At 39.4% G+C, this 21580-nt stretch overlaps 1 protein-coding gene across 1 annotated transcript; it reads left to right on the forward strand.

Moving 5' to 3' along the window:
* The first annotated feature begins 214 nt into the window (after window positions 1–214).
* LOC149257313 (uncharacterized) lies at window positions 215–2690 on the forward strand. The gene is made up of 4 exons (XM_089413957.1): window positions 215–1160; window positions 1305–1405; window positions 1752–1870; window positions 1966–2690. The coding sequence occupies exons 1-4, from the start codon at window positions 821–823 to the stop codon at window positions 2111–2113; spliced, it is 708 nt and encodes a 235-aa protein (XP_089270083.1). The 5' UTR covers window positions 215–820; the 3' UTR covers window positions 2114–2690.
* The last annotated feature ends 18890 nt before the right edge of the window (window positions 2691–21580 follow it).

The following is a 21580-nucleotide window of genomic DNA, read 5'->3' on the forward strand; positions in this document are numbered from 1 at the left end:
AACCACCAGATAGAGGTTCCACTGACTGACTACAGTATTTCCTCCAAAAAATTGCATAACCACCCCGACGTCCACATCCATGAACTTGATAAGACACCACCGACAGGTTTATCTCTAGCGATGACATGATTCCTCAATCTGAAAGTTGTGCTCAACACGTTGTATAAAGTATTTAGGTAAATATGACCCATAATAGAATCTTCTCTCCATTGCATGCATGTCCTTCTGCCAGGTCTACTATGGTGGTTGGTAGGCTGTCTTCGGGGAGAGGGAGAAGCGTAAGGTAATAATCCACTCTCCACTTTAATCTCCAAAATTTCCATGAGAAACGACAGAGAGAACTAGTAACCTGAGCTTATCACAGAGCTTCCATGGATTATTAGTCAGCAATCACGATTCAGTACACCCGCCATCAGCGGGCCAAAGTCTAGTCCCCCACATCCCACGGAGACTAAAGCGCCGGTTTTGATAGGAATATAAGATTCCTTGTACTCTGAATTGCTTCATTATTATCAGGGTTCGAATCCCATTACGCACGAGTGATAGTCACAGCTATGGCATGTAGTCTATAGCAGAACCCAGTTGCAATTAGGGCATTGCAGAAGAGAAGGCAAGAGGGGCGATTTTATTGGTCATCATAAAATGAAAATGTCACCTCTATAAGATTTCTAGTACTCTGTATCGCTTCGTTATCCGCAGAGTTCGAATCCCATTACACACAAGTGATAGTCACAGGCATGGTGTGTAGTCTATAGAAGAACCCAGTTGCAATTAGGGCATTGCAGAAGAGAACAGGGGCGAGATTATTGGTCCTCATACAATGAAAATGTCCCCGGGTAGGTTTCTGTTAAGGCGTCTAGGTGGGGGTTATTGGAGTAATAGGTTTTCTGGGCATGCTTATGGATATGATGGGCTTGATGGTAATTCAAAGTGTGATTCCATCTCTGAGTGCCTGCTGGAGAGATGGAATTGGGATCAGGAAAATGAAATAACCCAGAGCAAGAGAATTGTGGTTGTGGTGGATGAGTCCAGAGAAGCAAAAGTAGCCTTGTCATGGGCTTTTTCTCATGTTGTCAATAAGTCTGATACTGTCATTCTTCTTCATGTCCCGGACATTGATCGAAACAATGTTTCAGTCTCTCACAGATACAAAAGCCCAGGTGATTGAAAATTTTGTATCTATTTTCTGTGCTTTGAGATTGCATGATAAATTAGGTCACATTGTCCGCGATTTTATAGTATTAGAAAGAATTGTAAGTTTACCAGGAGATAGAACTTTGTACTTATGACTAAGGTTTGTGCAGGAGATCTGTTTTCTAAGAAAGCGGGCTGTGTAGAAGGAACTAAGAGGGGATTTGATTTGGCGAAATCACTACAAGCTCTGTGCAAATCTCACTGGCCTGAGGTATATTCATTATTTCAAAAAATTATGATAGATATAATTTGTAGGTTCAATTTAACTTTATATTTTTGGGAAGGAGAGGTAGAGAGGATTTTATAGTGGTAGATCAGTTAATCTATTTCAAGAAACAGCAAAATAAGAATATCACTGTTGTTTTCACCACCCAAGCAACAAGTCCACAGATGGGGTAATAGATTATATTAGATTATACAGGCAAGGTGATAAGAGTATGCATTTGACTGAATTTGAAAGATAAATGATGACTAAGATAAGGTAATATAGGTTTTACATTTGTTGAATTTGAAAGATAAATGATGACTGAAGGATAGGTGGGTGATATGGTCCACAGGTTGTAGTGGAAGTGGTGGCAATGGAAGAAGAAAAAGGGAGAACCATAGTGAACCAGGTGAAGAAATTAGAAGCTTCAATGCTGGTACTGGGTCAGAAAAAGCCTTCACTGTTTCAGAGGTACCAACAATCAATTGAATCAGTTTCCTTGGCTTCTCAAAACTGGAATTATAAGCTGGACAATTCCTTAACATGGGAGTCATGAATTGCTGCAGGTTTTTCCCAAGCATGAAGGAGGACATCTTCGAGTTCTGCATTTCCAATGCAGAGTGCATGACACTGGGCGTGAGGAAACAGAGCAATGGCATGGGTGGTTACATACTTAATAGCAGATGGCAGAAAAACTTCTGGCTTCTGGCATAGACAGGCATTATAATGTTAATACCAATTACAGTATTAAATTCTGCATGCATGATGGTGTGTCGTTTGTAGCACTGTCTGACTGTCCATTCCAGATATGGTGGGGTCGTTCAACGTTTCTTCAAATGGTATGAAGTATTGATTTAAAGCCATTATATACACAACTGCAACTGTAATATGCCAGTCACTTAAATCATTGATCACCATGGAAATTCTGTCATAATATATCAGGTTTCAATGATTAATGCAGTCTGAAAGATCCAACAGGTCTGGCCTTTTTCTTGGGTTAATAGATGGATTCACCTACATTCAGAATGAACCCATTCTCATGTTGCTGTTGCATCACAGAAAAATCAGAACGAGTACCATATCAAAAGACATGAAAGCCGAATAAATCTCGGGAGCATCAATAATAGCTGTTGCATGGTTACATAGAATATACTAATAGCATTGAATAAGTATGCTGCTGTTGAGAGACACCCCTCTGATATTTTGGTGAAGCACATGTAAATGGTTATCAGTTCATGCCCCCATGTAAAATAAAAATAATTAAAAATAATTGATTTCTTTCTGTAGGATAGATATGTGTGGAAGGAATTTACAAACAGAGAAATATGGAACAAGTTTGCTGTACAGGCCCTTGAAATTGAAATATGTACTGCACCATTATGATTTTTAGCCAGAGCGATCTATCATAACATGGCATAACGATCGGCTGTATATTTTTGACTTTGCATTTTGACGAATGAAACGCTTCTGTACTCTCAGTGGCATTGTTTATTTCTATTAGAAATTATAGAGGCGTTATTACTAAGGTAAACAAATAAGACAAAACCCTTCTGTTTTTTCCTGAATTGACCTTTTGTTTTTCAACAAAATCATGGCATCTTCATTCCTAGCTTGAATTTATCAAGCACTTACTATTTTCATTTTTAGATTTATGGTGGTGCGGTTGGTGATTCGAAAAAACATAATCATTTTCATTTTTAGATTTATGGTGTTGCGGTTGGTGATTCAAAAAAATCATAATCATGACATTCATTACTTGCACTTTTATAGCATTTATCAAACACTCGTTATCATTTTGAGAGTAGGATATTTTTGTTGGTAATTTTTCCATATCATTGATTTTGATAGTCATTTTTTTTCCTTAATGGTTATTTATTTATTAGTACACCCACGTTAATATTAATGTGGTTTATATAACGCTTCATAAATATAATAAAAAACACTGCTGCAACACGAAGAATGTCTTACTAATGTACACATTTACATGATTAACTATATATAAAAAGGTTATGAGTCAACTTTAACTTCAGAAAAAGAAAAGAAAATACAGATGAATGTTATAAATAACAATGATGAATTTATCATGGAGGAACTTATTAGAATTGAAATAATCTCAAATTCCTAGGAAATTGGTGAGTGGGAAGCCATGTGATACGAATCTAATTTTTTTAATTTATTAAAATAATGGACCATTTTGCTAAATAAAATTTGCTTATATATAAATGAATGCTATAAATAATAATGAGGAACTTAAATCCCTAAAAAATTGGTGGGTGGAGGCACCAATCTAATTTTTTAAATTTATTAAAAGTCAATCGAACCTAACAAACTCTTTAATACACTACAACCATTGATAAACATTAAGACTAAGCATATGCTGAACATATTCCCCTGAGAATCAATCTAGGCCCTCAATTAAAAAAATAAAATAAAAAAGTCATAGATCATCATCCATGAGATTTCAATTAAAAAAGTTTAAAAAAAAAGTCAACAAATCCTCATCCACCTTACATTGAGATTTTTTAGTTGCAATAAGAAATTATTCAAGAGATTCTCACCATAATGAATAATATAATATAAGTTAAGTAAACAACTTCTGATTCTTGATTCTCATTTTGAAGATTAAGAATTTAAGTTTTTTTTTTTTTTTTTTAATACTTCAAGTTAATTGGTGAAAGTTGCATTTTTTCCCTATATGAAAATTATTATATGTCTTGCAATTGTCAAAATATAACATGCCCATTTAGTCATAACTAAGGGTATGTATTCTATGTTATTTGTTGAAGAATTGCACTTGGTAACAACTTGCATGAATCTACCTACTTGCAAGGGTAAGACATGAAGGGTGGGCATGTCAGTTGGAGCAATCAAAACTTAACACGAGGGTAACAACACCCATTTTGTTAGAAATTGTATGGAATCATTAATTAATGCATGACACACAAAGTAAACTGAAAGACTAATAATTGTCACATGTGAACAAATAACCCCATACACAACAATTGTCTAATCATAATAAGTACTCTTTAAGATAATAGCATAAATGATTTGTGTTTTCACTTACTCAAACACAAATGAAGTTTAGATATCTTTATTACAAATTATTGTTAGAGTCATTTATGATGTGGATCCTAACTAAAAGTGTGGTACCCCTAAGAGCACCCAATAACACCAATATAGTCCATAGCCAACCATGAAGGGTGTATAATATATACTAAGTAAGGATCAACCAAGCCATAAGTCAAGTGTAGCCAACATATCTCTAACATCCCCTTTCATGATTGAATTTTGAACAAAAATAAGGACAATTGACATATAAAATATTTGACCAAGTAAATATTACATCTCAACACCCCTCTTAATATACACATGTGGTAAAAAATGAAATGTCAACAAATAAATATTATAATAAATGCTCCCTTAATGTTTAATTGGGTAGAAAATATTTGATGACTAAAGATGATAACATCTTAACCATGACAAGGTGTAAACAAGCTCTCAATGGGGAGTCAATCTACATAATAGTGGATTCCTAAAAGCTTTGATATGAACCTATTTAGAACTGACAAAGCAAATAGAGAGATTTGCTTCAAAACTATAGCCATGGAAAAACACCTTCATAAGAACCACTTTTTTAAATCGATGAACCAAACCCTAAGAAATTGAAATTGAAATTAAATATTGAAACAACATAACACAAATGGTTAAGGTAAGTAACTCAAGCCCCACAATTTTCTCAAATGATAGTCTCCAAAGATGACATAGAAAATGGTAATGAGCATGCCAAAGTGTAAAGTGATTAGACAAAGATGGTATGTCATCCAATTTTTTGGTCAACATATTTTCACTAGATCCACTAGCTACTACTATATTTTTTCTTTGTTTCTAAGCTCAAGTACTTTCCATGTGTCCTTTACATTTTATTTTTCATTTTTTCATTGTTGTTTTTTCTCATATAGTAGATTGAGTCTTAGTCTTGCTACTAACTCCAAATGTAGAATTCCCTCTTTTCATTAACATTGCTAGATTTAAAAATCTTGGTAGTTCATTTTTCCTTATTCTTCCTTGATTAGTCTTTTATAGAGAGGGTGTCAGCTCCATGGATCTTATTTCCACCCTAGTGCAGCAAAAGAGGGCACTTCAACTCAAAGCTCTATCCTACCAAATGGTGTATGGGGTGCTATACAAAAGCACCATAATGGAGTATTTTTCACATGCCTGGAGGTGCAAGATTCAAATAAGGTGTTACGTGATCTCCATGACGGACCATCCAGGGGACACTTCACGAGTAACACCACAACACATAAGGTCATGCGGTCTGGTTTCTACTAGCCTACATTATTCAAGGATGTGCATGCGTACGTTCACAAGTGTCTGGTCTGTCAAAAGTGCGCTGGCAAAAATCGGAGATCAACAGCCCCGCTAGCCTGTTGTAGTGGAAGAACCATTCCAACAGTGGGGCTTGGATATCATTAGGGAAATTTTCCCACATTCATCAAAGCAGCACCGCTATATCCTAACTACTACGTATTACTTCACGTAGTGGATAGAGGTAGTTCCGTTGAAACAAGTGAATGACCAGGAAGTCATCAACTTCCTACATTAGAATATCATTTCTAGGTTTTTTGTTCCTACATCACTTGTTTTTAACAATGCAACATACTTTTCTTCATTAAGGATTTATGAGTTTGCATTGAAAAATGGTATTGTCTTGAAACATTCTGCCCACTACCATCCACATGGGAACGGTCTTGCCAAATCCACAAATAAGAACCTCATTCACCTCATTAAAAATACCATATTCTTTGAGTAGCGAAACTGGCACTCCACTCTGGTGAATGCTTTATGGGTTGACCGAGTCACACCTAAGCCTTCTCTGAATACCTCCCCTTACTTCCTAGTGTATGGGAAGGAGGCCATCCTCTTGCCAAACATTTACTTGCCTGCTCTCTAGTTGTCCCAAGAATCCCAAGGCAAGATGTTTCTTTTAGTTCAGCGTAGGATGGACACTTTACACAAGTTGCAGGAAGAAAGGTTGAAAGAAAAAGAATTTTTTTCACTCCATCAGAACCGTATCAAGAGATGGTTTGACAGAAAGTCTGCATGGAAGACTAGCTTTAGTGTGGGTGACTTAGTCTTAAAGTGGGACAAAACCTATGAGGAAAAAGGACAGCAAACTAAGTTTCAACCCCTGTGGATTGGTCCTTACACTGTCCACGAGAAGCTTGGCCAATACACATACCATCTTCAATCACTTGACGGGAATATTGTCTCTCTTCATGTCAATGGCCAAGACTTAAAATTTTATTTTCAATGAGATATGGGGTCGTGCCCCGCAATATGTACATATTCCTTTTGATTGCTTGTTTTTCTGTTTTCCTTTGGTTTTCTGTTGTTTTGTTTATGTAAATAAGTTTTGTAGATTATTGTGTTCCAACTTCCAAGTGTGTGTGTGGTTGAAGTTCAAAGAGTCTTGTGAAACTGCAGCCCTTGGCGAGTCTTGTGTCCCTATTCTTTGTATTTGGTTATTACTTTTGGTTGATGAGTTCCTGATGGAAAATATGATCCGTTTGTAAGGAGAGTTTTGGTCCAACCATGAACCTGTGTCCAGTCTGGAAACCTCATGCCTGCACTTGGTTTTCTGTCTTGGTGTTTTAAATCTTATCCAACTAGTAGAAACAGAGAAGGGGAAAATATAAAAGAGAAGACCAAAATCAGAGGTATTTATATACTTCTCTAAAGGAACAACCTCTTATGTTCTCAATAATTCAGGATCCCTCTTCTGCCCCAAAAATAAATAAGTGCCTATGCACAATTCTCTTTTAAATAACAAAGGAGAAAGAAGATAAAGGCTTCCTGTGCAGAGAGGTGAAGCAGGAAACTCCACCGGGGTACTGTCGAGTCTTGCAGGTAGCGAAGCAACACCAGAGATGAAAACTATACTCTGAAAATCATAAGCTCGCAAGCTAAACTACCATTCCCAATTTGAAACACTGTGATCTAGATGAATATTGTGTTGTGTTCAATTGAGAAGGTATCAAGGGATTCATGACTGTCATGGGGTAAGTGAAGAAACCAAAGCAATTTGCACAGTGAATCAATAATTCCTGAAGGACCAAGGCTCCGCACTAAAATTGAACCAAGATAGAGAAGTTGGTATTCAACCAATGTGTCACCAAGTGTTGTAGTAGCTGCAACACCCTCCATAATTTTGGCTTGCTCTCAAATTTTGGAGCCTTCCTTGCTCTTTCCCTTTTTGTTACAAGAACTCAAGCTCTTTTCATAAGATCTCTTAGACACTTCTCACCCCTTTCGCTTGTTTGGCCAACTGTCATCTTTTGGCATGCTCGATTGTTTTATCCAGTCCTTTTCTGTTGAGTTCGAGGGATTTTCTTTGTGTGTTCAAGTCATCATAGCTATGTAAACATCGGTCGCACTCATACACAAAGTTTTAAGCACTCTCACACAAGTGTCATCACAGTCGTCTTAGGGTCTATCTCAAGTGTCGCACTTTTCACTCTTTGTTCTAGACTGTCTCATAGAGGGTAATGTTGTGCCTTATTTTTCTGGTGGCCTATGTTTTCGAGTCATCAAATATGCTAATTGTGTGATCAAAGTTTCAAGTTCCTCACAAAGTTCAATTTCTTCCCACGCATAGCCCTTTTTCTGGAAATCCTCCCGACTGGGAAAATATCTCTCACCAGACCCCAGCTAAACTACGCACTACATAGTCTCGGCCCTCTATGATGAAACCCTACTACCTAGAACTACGAATTGCATAGAGATTACCCTTTGGGGCAATTGTATTGCGCAATTCTAGCGCTGAGCAGACAACCTTCCTCCTCAGAATTGTGCAAAGGATTCCTAAAGCTCGACGTGAACTGCACATTTCACAAGATCATTTGCCAAGCTTCCTCCCTTCATGTTGGAACCCCGTAATGCACAAAGACCTAAGCCTGCCTTTCCTCCTAGAACTGTGCAAAACTATCTCACAGTGTCCTCCCTTAGTCAAGACTCATTGATCCCAAAAACTGCGTAGATCTGTCCTCCTAGGTCTCTCTACTACCTAGTCCTACCTTGTCTTTGAAAACTATGTAGACCTGTCTCCCAATGTCCACCTTGCAGCGGCCACTTATAATCTTAACTGTGCAATCCTGCCTCCCAGTGGCCTTTACAAAATTTTTCCTGGAAGTGAAGACTATGCTTAGGAGTTCCTTAGCCAAGCTTGAGTTATGCTTTGTGCAGTCTTAGTAACCAGTCTCCCTCCCTATCACCTGGAACTACACAATGTGCAATTATTGGGCCCTCTGTCCCAACTTTTCACCTGTCTCGGGCCTAGTCAATGGATAACAATGCATCATCTTAGACTAGGATGCTTTTGGATTTGATATTGTCCCATCATGAGTGACTTGCAAGAATAGGTACAATGTTAGATCATGACGAGATGGTGAAGAAGATAAGGAAGGAGCGAACATGCTAGAAGAATCACTTACAACTAGATGGACAAAGAAGCTTATCAAGAACAAGAAAAGAGAGCACATGTGTGAAACCACATCAAGAGACCAAATATCATTGAAGACCCCGCATCATCAAGCTATGCAGAGGAGAAGAGAGAGCACATCCAAGAGCACATCTATCACTCAACAACAATAATGGCGTGACATTTTCACCTCAGCACGAAAGTCCATGTCAGCAGTGTCATGTCAAGTCACATCATGAGTTGTTAAAAGCCACATCACTATTATGGGCCATATTTGCTGTAAATAGAATGTAATCTAAAATGGAAGTCCAATGTACACACATGAATATGAAGAGTCATTTCAATTGAAAATTCATAGGAAGTTGAACATTCATGAGGGAAGCCCAAGAGTCACAAAGTTCAAGCATCACCCTTGGTTATATATACCCATCTCATTGTATGAGCAAGGAATTTTCACCTTGGCTCCTCCCACAAAGCATAGAGAGTTTCAGTCAGTTCTTTGAGGAGCAAGGAGTGGCTCTAATGTTCCACTACTAGGGCTAGTGGTGTATGATGTAAATATGTGTCTTGGAATGTTCGCTTAATACAGAGGCCTGTTCAGGACATAACGTTTCCATGCATGACTTGTAGATGTTTGTAAGACTATTCTTTGAGTATTTCTAGTTCATGTTTATTTCACATGTACTAATATGGTTGAATTATTTCGGTTTTTTTAGTGCTTACCTTGTTGGGAATGTGCTTTATTAGTTATCACTATTGTCTCATCCTTGTGGACCACTCCACAAGATACTAGACAAACCATCCTCACTTACTGAGTATAATGGTCGTCACATCCATTGTTGACTACTCCTGCGGATGGTGGATGGGTCATCCCCTTTACTTTGGTTATAACAACTGCTGCATCCACTGTGGACTATCCCACTGGATGCTGGATAAACCTTCCTTGGTTTGCATGTGTCTCCTCCTGGGTGGTACTATTAACTGTCACTTAGAGGCTCACTTTTCCCCCCTTTTGCAGTATGAGAGCTTAGACACAGTTACGTTACACACTCACTAGGCACACTCACCTTTCTTTTTGAAGGTACAAGCGTAACACTCTCGTGTGTTAAATAGCAAGAGATGAGGAAAATCTCTAAGTAAATGGCAATTGGTCCATCATACCGAATGGGACTCCTACACCAAATCGTGTGAGGTCTAATTTGGACCTTATACCGAGGAGATCCCCTGAATGTTGGTGGATCCAACATCGACAACATTTATGGTGCTAGAAAGAGGGTCACTAGTATTTTATGGTTGGTTGTCCCACCGACCTCACTCATCCATTTTCTGGTCAAGGAAGTAACATTCACTCCCTTTCCCATACTCACAATTTTGAAGTTGGTAATTTCTCACATCCTAGACCCGAATATGAAATCAAGTACCATCAAATCTGGATTGTCCGTCCCATCACCCGTCAATTTGCAAAGGTTGTTGGACTGATTCTGGGAGTGTACACTCTTCCTTACTCTCAAAACAAGCACAAGACTACCCCCACAGGAGTAGTAGTCACATCTGTCGAAGAAGTGATCGTTGCCACCCTTCAGGAGATGGTATAAGCTATGCAAAAAGAAGAGGAACCACCGCTTTTTCGAAAGGAAGAAGAGGACAATCTCATACTCTCGAGTTCAGGGTCCGGTGGAGGAGGTAGAGGGGAAAGAAAATAAGGAGGAGGATATTTAGAAGAGGAACCAACAGATTCAGAAGGGGAATCATCAGATTCAAAAGAGGAAGAGGTGAACAAAGAAGAGGACAACATGGTAGACCAACATTGGGATTGGATGACTCAGTGTGCATTGCCACTTTCAGTTGTCCTTCATAAGATTCCAAGGCACACGGACAAGCTCTTAACGAAATATGACCCTGACAAGACAGTGAAGGTAGAAGATCACTTAGACACATTCTACCTACATTTGCAGACACTCGAGGTATGTTACAAGGACGTTGCGTGTATATTGTTTCCATGTACATTGGATGACAGAGTAGTTGTATGGTATCACATCCTTCATCCAAACTCCATCCAAAATTGGGGGGTATTCAAAAGGATCTTTCTTGAAAAGTTTGTTGAAGACAAGACCCCTACCATGTTACTGAAGGAGTTGGGTAGTCTCAAGATGGAGCTAAAAGAAAAGGTAAAAGACTTCAATCGTAGGTTCAACTGTATTCTGAATAAGTTCTCAAATGACACTAAACCTCATGACTCCATCTCTATGAACTACTACACGTTTTCACTGCCGACTAATATTGCGGAGTTCATAAAGTGAGCTGTGAAACCATCACTAACAAAAAATTATGAAGAGGCTATTGTCATCCAGAAAGACCTGCATACTATTAGAGTCATTGTAGACGATGAAGCTACCAAAGACTCTAAAGACACTGGTAAGAGGTCCCAAACCTCTGTGAGAAAGGTTAAGGAAAAGGAAGCAAGTGATATTGAGAACCTTACTCGTCTTGTCAAGTCCTTGACTACTGAAGCGGATGAACTTAAACAAAGGACCAACGAGAACATCATGAGCAATAGGCCTTCTAGGTACCATGAGCAATAGTGGCAGTAACAGCCAGCCGACCAAATGTTTGCAGAACTCTAACCTCATTCTGAAACTTGAAAAAATCGCTACAGATTCATATTGCACATTGCACCATGAAGCCCACTCAGAAAGGACGTGCCCAGAATAGAACCATGGAATGAGAAGTATGGTTGCACAGCTGTCCAACAAACTCAGGGTTAATGAGCTGGCTGAGCCAGACGATGATGAAGAAGCTACTACACCTAATGAAGCTCCAAACACTGGGCATGTAGTAAACATGTATCATTATGCTCCTGTAGCCCAGAAGACCAACACTGATAAAGAGCCTTCAAGTAACGGTTCGACCCCGAAGCAAAATAATCAATATAATTTGAGAATTCAAGGGGCCCCCACTACGTTTGAGATACCGAGGAATAAAATAAGACAATATATGTTAAGGATAGTAGGTTTGCTGACTGACTCAACACAGAACACTCAGAGCAAGTCTGGGAAGATAGCTTCAACAAAAAGCGTTTCCGCAAGCAATAAAGACAAAACCATCCCATCGGAAACCATGAACTCAGTTACACCCCAGGACACCTCAGTGGTCTTCCCACAATAAACTATAAAATTGTAGAAGACATGAAGAAGACTTGTACAAATATCTCTTTGTTTGAACTTACAAAAATCATGAGTCAACGAGACATTCTTCTGTGAGCACTTCAGGAAACCTCTACTGGTCAAGCCACATCTTTGAACAAGGGATCTAGTAAGCCTCCTTATGCTCTCGCATTTGTGCTCAACATGCTCTGCATGGAAGAGGCGAACTCACTCTGTCGACCATTCCTGTTATCATTTGATATCTTTAACTTCAATGTTCACAACTGATTGTTTGATTTTGTTGCATCGGTCAATTTCATGCCACTCTCCTTCACTAAGAAGATCAATGCTCAATGGAATAAGACTAGTGCACAGATCATCCAACTGGATAAAAATTGTGTGCCAACAATTGGTGAACTCAGGGGCATGATCATCCAGCTAACATCTGATGAGCGAGTTCATCAATGCATCAATATTGTAGTTGTGGACATCTCGGAAGCATATGAGATATTTCTCAGCAGAGACTAGTCAAGCAAGTTGCAAGGATACTTTTCCACTGACTGGTCATACTTATGGATTTCGTATAAGGGAAGGAACAACCAGATCTGACTGTTGTTAGAAAGATACATGATGCACAACATGACTCCTTTGAATGGAGAAAATGCACTGTTGGATTTCACATAACTCATGTTTTAGAGACACAATTGGGGTGCTATCTTGTAGAGCCATCCCCTATCCTACCAGACACACAGTTGGGCCTCCTTCTATGCCCAACTAGTGAAAATGAAACTTGTACAGTAAGTAGTAGTACTAGTAGTAGCAGCAATAGTACTAGTGCGACAAGTGGTCCCTGTACAAATAAGTTGTGGACCATGTACTTTGATGGATCCAAAATGCATGATGATCTGAAATGGGGCACTAAAGGCTTCTTGTCAACTTACAAGAACCTCTCCCACTCCAAAGCTTATATATATTCCCAAGATCTATGCTTATGATTGATAATTGCGGAATTAAAAGTGCTTGAAATAGGTGTATGCTTGTGTTTGCCTTTAACTGTTAAGTGCTTTAAGTTGATTTGCTTAAACTGATATAAAAACATATAACAACAAATAATGCAAATAATAACCAACACACATAACAGAAATATAATTAGGAGTTCACGCAAACCTCTTGGGCTACATCTGTGTGAGCTATTTTCAACTCGACTTGGCTCTTTGGGATTATGGCTTAAATTATTTTACAAGTTCCACACACAACTCCATAGGTTTACAACTAAACCAATGGGCTTAGAATGCTATATTTATCCCTGTCTATTTGGCTCTCTAGCTCTCGGCTCTCAGCTCTCGGCTCTTGGCTCTCGGCTCTCGGCTCTCGGCTCTGGCTCCCGGCTCTCGGCTCTCGGCCCTTGGATCTTGGCTCTTGGCTCTTGGCTCTCGGCTCTGGCTCTCGGCACTCGGCTCTCGGCTCTGGCTCTTAGCTCTTGGCTCTTGGCTTCTAGCTCTTGGCTCTTGGCTCTTTGTAAGGAGAATAACTGCCTCCAACCTCTGGTGGCTTCTCTCTGTTCTCCTCTCACTGGCTTAGATTATTACAATGTGTGTGCCCCCCTAAGTCTCTACTCAACAATGGAATTTATCCCTGAGATGGCTCAAACTCCTCGAGTCCACAAGAATAACGCCTCCAAACCCCCTCGACGGTTACCAAAACCTCTTTGGTTCCCAAAAACGCCTTCCTTTGTGTTGGACCCTTCTGTTCATCTCTTTGCCTTCTCTTCTAAATTCTAATTCGTGTTTTCAGGACATGTTCAACTACATCATTTTATTATGGTGGGTAGCAATGATGTCTGAAATAGAAAATGGCTTGGAAAACGAAAGGACCGGCCGGCGTGGGAAAACCCTTTCAATGGAGCTAAAATCCCCAAAACAGAGCATTTTACTAAATACACAAGAATAAATGGAAAAACATAGAAAACCTGACTATGAACCTTAGCCGGATCTCAAAAGGAAACTACACCCGCATCTATAGAATCATCAGGTCCACGCACATCGCAAATCGAGTGTTGCATGGTCTATTGTTCCCCTTTGCTTTGTTGTGCTCCGATCTTCGATCTCTCTGATCGGCGCTATCGACTATTGGCGCATCGGCCCATTGCTTGTCGAAATATCACATATCGCATGGTCTAAAGACCTGAGGTCCATTCCTTTTCCGATGGAGTACTGCGATGCGATATATCGGCAATCGCGAATCACAATCGCTTACGGCCCAAGTTCCATTCCTTTGAACTTGACTCATTGTGATGCGACTTAATCTAGTCCTTCGATTTGCCTTTTAATCTAACGGTTCACACTAAACCCAAAACATCAAGCAGTCCACTCAATCTCCACCGTTGATCCACGATCTCCAATCCAACGGCTCACACACATTTCGGGTGGCCACTTGCACGGAGATTACTCGCCCGAAAAAGTGGTTTTCTATCTCCTGCTGTGTGCTACGTGTCAGCTGGTGTATGGAATCGGGTGAAGCCCTTCCAATACCACTTACCGCCTGAAATACTGTTTACTGCGGAACTCAAATCCTTCACCGTTTGTTCATAAATCCTTCGGGTCCACTTGCTTGTAGCTTTAACTGTTAAATGCGTTGATCTACGTTGATCGGAAGATCCTCCACCTTTGACCCTATTCTTCATTATCGAAGGCCTGAACCAATCTTCGACTGCCACATCATCTGCTGCGCTGACATCATCATAAGCCTGCGACTCTTTCTCAGGTTGCCACATGTCTTGCTAATGTAGCCATTGACTTTTTGGCCAATCAAACATGGCCACGTGGCCCAATCCCGACCTGCCATGGGTCAGCTGTGGATTGGCCCATGAGCCTATACCAAAAATCAACATTTTCAATATAGTTTGAAGATTAATGAAATTGCCTCCTTTTCTAAGGACATTGGACAATTGTCATTTTACAATAACTCCTTCATCCGAAGTCCGTTTTCTCCCATTCAAATTGCATTAGATTCAGAATGAAGTGATCTATGCAATGAGACTATTTTCAGGAGCATCCTTTGAATTTTATTTTTGAGCATTTAGAAAGTCCTTGAGGATCATTTTCTGATCACGCTCCCCACTGGGAATCTTTTGGACCCCAAAAGACTAGTATATTGATCTGAACAATAGATGAGAGTAACAACAACCTCTTCTTTCAGCCTCCATACACTTGCCTTGCATAGCTAGTGCCTATGATACAAAACTCGAAGATAGTCAACACCTTCCTTCCTAGATGTGCTTGTCCTTCGGTTAAGAAATGTCTTCCTCCTTAGCTTCATGCAGAACTCCTGCTGAGAAGGTTATAGTAGGTCGTTTGAACCTCTCCTCCTTGATCATTGATCCAAGGTGGCTCAAACAAATGTGAAGTTACATCTTCTTCACAAAAATTTACATTTGTATTTGTTTGACATATTATCAACAACAGAATTACAGACAACAATTGGATGGCCTAAACTATTGCTTCATCAAAGAAATAGATTTCACATATTGTGAACACCTCCATGTCTTTACATCTGCATACAAATGATTGACTAGATAACAAGCCAAAAAAACATGCCTTTAAAACAATTTACCCTTCAAGTCAAGCATGTAGAAAAAGAACTGCAGGATTCTTTTTCAAAGATGAAACACTTCATCATCATCTCCATCTTGGAGACCAAATCAACTTTTCCCAAGTCAATATTGCGTGCATGTTTAAAAACAAAGTAATCAACCCTCAAGTTAATCACACATACATGCTCAAATACAAGGAAATCATCAACATCACTGTGTTCATGCATATCATTCTTCTGCATGCATTTCATCCTTCAACTTTCACTTAAGCACACTGTACTTTTGAAGCTGAAATGAATATAACGTTGCAACAATAAAGTGAGTCTCCTACTCAACTTTTTCCATTCACCTTCTTGGTAAAAACTCGCAACTTGCATCTCATTAACAAAGAAATACAAATAGATGTGATACATTTCTTTTCACATCAAAAGATATGCAACTTTAATTAGATAATAATTCTAACCATTTCTTACCAATCCATTTCAAAGGTGTTACCTTTGTCTGCACATCAGCATCAACATGTGAATCATCCTGAAACACATCAATCATGGAATCTTTATTTCTATTCCTACCATTTTCTCCTACCACCTTCTTCAAGTTTCGTGGAAGCATTATCGAATTCAGAGTCCAACATTTTGCAGCAATATGTCCTTGCTTATGGCAGTAAGTGCAACACATGTGCATCCTCTTGACAACATGATTTTCCTTATCCAGTGGACCTTTGACTTCTTGATTCTTTTCCTTCAAAAGTTTCCTGTATGTGGCCGTTCTCTTCCAACATTGCGAAACATTATGGTTATCCAAACCACAAAAGGAACATGCAATTCTTTTCCCATGCTTATATGGAAATTTATCATGCTTAACATAATCAAAAGGAATATGATTAGAACCAGATTTATACATTTCTTTTTCACCTTTATTACCTTCATGAGGAGGTGAATCAAATGAAGAAGTGGCTCCCTTTGGAACACCATCAATCTCTTCATTGCTTCAGAGTTTCCACAACTCTCTGGTTCAAGTGCATTCTTATGGACACCTTCTTCTTGAAAATGATGTTTCAAGCTATTGCATTCCCCATGAATACAATCTTTACACTTTTGAGGTAGAAGACCTACAATGAAACCCCTTCTTGGAATTGTTTCAATTGTCTTCATGGCAGCTTTGGAACTTTCTCCATAAGATTGTCCATAGCCAAGACCCAAATACTTAGGCCTTTTCTCAACCATTATTGGCTCAACAATGCCCTCTGCATATTTGCCCAATCCTTTTCCTTCATAGCCCATTTTGTACATTAACTTGGAACCTATGCCTCTGGTATGTTTTTCAAAAGAACCAATATAAACATTCTTAGAGGAAATTGAAGACAAACTGGAATTATTTACCTCTTCTTCAAGCTAATACTTGACTAAGGCTTCTTTGGAAACAAGGAGCTATGTCTCCAACTCATGCACCCTTTCTAGGTTCATATTTGCAATATGAAGTTATCTCTCCATTTCCTCCAATTTGTTAGAAAGCAACCGATTCTCTTCCTTCATGGAATTCAACTTCTCTCGAAGTATGATGCTCTTCCTTCCATCCTCATACATTTCTCTCACCATATCCATCATGATGAACAAGTCTTGCTTCATGTCTTCATAAAAGAATCTTGTGATGAAGGAAGAATTTGAGGACTCACTTATAGAAGTAGTCATTATCAAAATGAACAAAAGAACTTCAACAAGATTAACAAATAGCTTATTCAAGTAACCTTTTGCAACAAACCTCTTGTGCTTCAAGGATTGCCATGAGGTCCTTTGGGATAAGAAGAATGCCTTTAGCCCTTATTCCTTCTTGTCCTCTCCTGGACTTAGCTATCAATAGCTTTCTCTGAACTTTTGCAAACTCAAACAACAGTTAGTTTACAAACAATCAAACACCTTTTAGGTCAAACAAGCATATCCTATGCTCTGTCAATCAAGCATTCTGATCTGGTGCCACTTGCATCATGATACCACTTTCTCTGGTATAACTTAGGCTCTGATACCTCCTGATCTGAAATGGGGCACTAAAGGCTTCTTGTCAACTTACAAGAACCTCTCCCACTCCAAAGCTTATATATATTCCCAAGATCTATGCTTATGATTGATAATTGTGGAACTAAAAGTGCTTGAAATAGGTGTATGCTTGTGTTTGCCTTTAACTATTAAGTGCTTTAAGTTGATTTGCTTAAACTGATATAAAACATATAACAACAAATAATGCAAATAATAACCAACACACATAATAGCAATATAATTAGGAGTTCACCCAAACCTCTTGGGCTACATCTACATGAGCTCTTGTCAACTCGACTTGGCTCTTTGGGATTATAGCTTAAATTCTTTTACAAGTTCCACACTCAAATCCATAGGTTTACAACTAAACCAATGGGCTTAGAATGCTATCTTTATCCTTGGTTGTTTGGCTCTCTGGCTCTCGACTTTCGGCTCTCGGCTCTTGGCTCTTGGTTCTTGGCTCTCAGCTCTGTCTCTCGGCTCTCGGCTCTCAGCTCTTGGCTCTCAGCTCTTGGCTCTCGGCTCTAGCTCTCGACTCTTGGCTCTCGGCTTCTAGCTCTTGGCTCTTGGCTTTTTGCTCTTAGCTCTTGGCTCTTTGTAAGGAGAATAACTGCCTCCAACCTCTGGTGGCTTCTCTCTGTTCTCCTCTCACTGGCTCGGATTATTACAATGTGTGAGCCCCCCTGAGTCTCTACACAACAATGGAATTTATCCCTGAGATGGCTCGAACTCTTGAGTCCACAAGAATAACGCCTCCAGACCCCCTGGACGGTTACCAAAACCTCTTTGGTTCCCAAAAACGCCTTCCTCTGTGCTAGACCCTTCTGTCCGTCTCTTCGCCTTCTCTTCTGCATTCTAATTCGTGTTTTCATGACATGTTCAGCTACATCATTTTCTTATCGTGGGTAGCAATGATGTTTGAAATAGAAAATGGCTTGGAAAACAAAAGGACCGGCGGGCGTGGGAAAAACCCTTTCAATGGAGCTAAAATCCCAAAACAAAGCATTTTACCAAATACACAGGGATACATGGAAAAGCATAGAAAACCTGACTATGAACCTTAGCTGGATCTCAAAAGGAAACTACACCCGCATCTATAGAATCACCGGGTCTGCGCACATCGCAAATCACGTGTTGCATGGTCTGTTGTTCCCCTTTGCTCTGTTGCGCTCCGATCTCTGATCTCTCCGATCGGCGCTATCGGCTATTGACGCATCGGCCCATCGCTTATTGGAATATCGCATATCGCATAGTATAAAGACCTGAGGTCCATTCCTTTTCCAATGGAGTATTGTGATGTGATATATCGACAATCGCTTACGGCCTAATGTCTATTCATTTGAACTTGACTCATTGTGATGCGACTTAATCTGGTCCGTCGATTTTCCTTTTAATCCAATGGTTCACATTGAACCTAAAACATCAAGCTATTTGCTCAATTTCCACTGTTGATCCACAATCTCCAATCCAACAGCTGATAGCCATTTCGGGTGGCCCACTTGCACGGAGATTGCCTGCCCGAAAAATATATTTTCTCTCTCCTGCAGTGTGCTATGTGTTGGCTGGTGTATGGAATCAGGTGAAACCCTTCCAATACCACTTAATTCCTGAAGCCCGTCCGAAATACCATTTACTACAAAACTCAAATCCTTCACTATTTTGTTCATAAATCCTTCGGGTCCGCTTGCTTGTAGATTTAGCTATAAAATGCGTTGATCTTCGTTGATTGGATGATCCTCCGCCTTTGACCCTGTTCTTCATTATCGAAGGCCTGAACCAATCTTCAACTGCCACATCATCTGCTGCGCTGACATCATCATAAACCCTCGACCCTTTCTCGGGTTGCCACATGTCTTGCTGACGTAGTTATTGACTTTTTGGCCAATCAAATAGGGCCACGTGGCCCAATCCCAGCCTGCCATGCGTCAACTATGGATTGGCCCATGACCCTATACTAAAAATCAACATTTTCAATATAGTTTGAAGATTAATGAAATTTCCTCCTTTTCTAAGGACATTGGACAATTTTCATTTTACAATAACTCCTTTCATCCGAAGTCCATTTTTGCCCATTCAAATTGCGTTAGATTCAGAATGAAGAGATCTATCCAATGAGACTATATTCAGGAGCATCATTTGACTTTCATTTTTGAGCATTTAGAAAGTCCTTGAGGATAATTTTCTGATCACAGGAGGACCTTAGAGTTGGTTGTGTTCTAATAGAAACGATATAGAGGAAACATATGCTCTCTAGCCGCTTGGAGTTCGAGTGTATGAAAAACACCGCTGAGTATGAAGAACTTGTTTTGGGTTTACAAAAAGCCATTAACCTCAAGATTGATGTTTTGGAATTTTTAGGTGACTCTGAAATCATGGTGCGTCAGGTACGTAACATTATACATTGTGTGTCACCATGTCTTAAGAGTTACTAGAAATAGGTATGGTGACCCATTTCTTAATTCCAAGCTTTCAATATTATTTCAGTACCAAGAATGCGTAATGCAGCTGTAGATGCCTTGGAAAATGCAGCTGCTAGGATGTTGTCGTTAAGAGATAGTTTTTCTACTGAGATTTTGTATAAACCATCTATCCCAAACAACATCACTAATTTATGCATTTTTTATGATGATCAATAGATACTGCATTTCATGGCCAATGCTGACATCTTCAAGGATGTAGTGATAGACTAGGATGAACACAAGTAGACCCTATAGGACGCAACTAGTACAAGCAAAGGAAACCTCATCCCCAACATTGTGGTATCACTGGAAAAGTTGTATGACTTGCAAAACTGTTGTCAGGGACCTGTGAATGCTAAGACCCAAAACTCAACATTATCGCATGAGCAAATAAATCTGGGAACATAAGAAGATCCAAAGAATGTTAATCTCGGTATTTGTTGTACACCATAAGAACGGTAATTTTTTATTTGCATTTTCAAGCAGTTTCGTGATGTATTCGCATGGACATATGATGATATTAAGACATATGATATGCGAGTTATCCAACACTTTATACAAATCAAAGAAGGGTCCAAGCCTTTTCATCAGAAAATAAGGAAAGTTCACCTAACACTTGAGTCCCTTATACAGAAAGAACTGACCAAGTTGATGGATGCTCAGATCATCTATAAAGTGTGACATTCAACCTAGGTGTCCAACTTAGTCCATGTCAGAAGGAAGTTTGGGTAGATCCTCCTTTGTGTATATTTTCACAACCTCAATCGCGCCTCAGACAAGGACAACTACCCAGTGTCGTCCATGGAGCATACACTGCAGACAATATCTGGGGCAGAGATGTTTTATTTGCTTGAGAGTTTTTCCAGATATAACCAATTTCTGATAGCAGATCCCGACAAACTTAAAACTATGTTTCGTACCAAGTTGGGTACGTTCACATTTCGCAGAATGTCATTTGGGTTGGTTAACATAAGTGCAACATTTCTACGTGCAATGGACATCTCTTTCCACGGGTTTATCAAACAGAGTGTGGTGATCTACCTTGATGATGTAACAACATTCTCAAGACAACAGTCAAACCACCTACTCCATCTCAAGAAAATTTTTGAGGGATGTCGAAAATATGGGATATCCTTCAACCCCAAGAAGAGAATCTTTACAATGTCCAAGGGTAACCTACTTGGACACCTTATCACTAAAAATAGGATCAAGGTAGATCCGGGCAGAGTTCAAACCATCACACAGATTCCCCATCCCACGTAAACAAGAAAGCCATGCAGTCCTTCTTTGGGAAGATCAACTTCCTCAAAACGTTCATCTCCGACTATGATCATATCTTCAAGCCTATACAGGAGATGATCAAGAAGGATGCAGTCTACAGTAGGGGAAAAAGGAAAATGATGCATTTGCCTATATAAAGAAAGCAATAGCATAAGAAAAAACACTATACAACCTATCTCACTGAGGGTAATGC

Source organism: Pinus tabuliformis, chromosome 6, assembly GCF_031772625.1.
Source record: "Pinus tabuliformis cultivar Carrire ecotype Pingquan chromosome 6, CPIR1, whole genome shotgun sequence".
NCBI classification, from domain to species: domain Eukaryota; kingdom Viridiplantae; phylum Streptophyta; class Pinopsida; order Pinales; family Pinaceae; genus Pinus; species Pinus tabuliformis.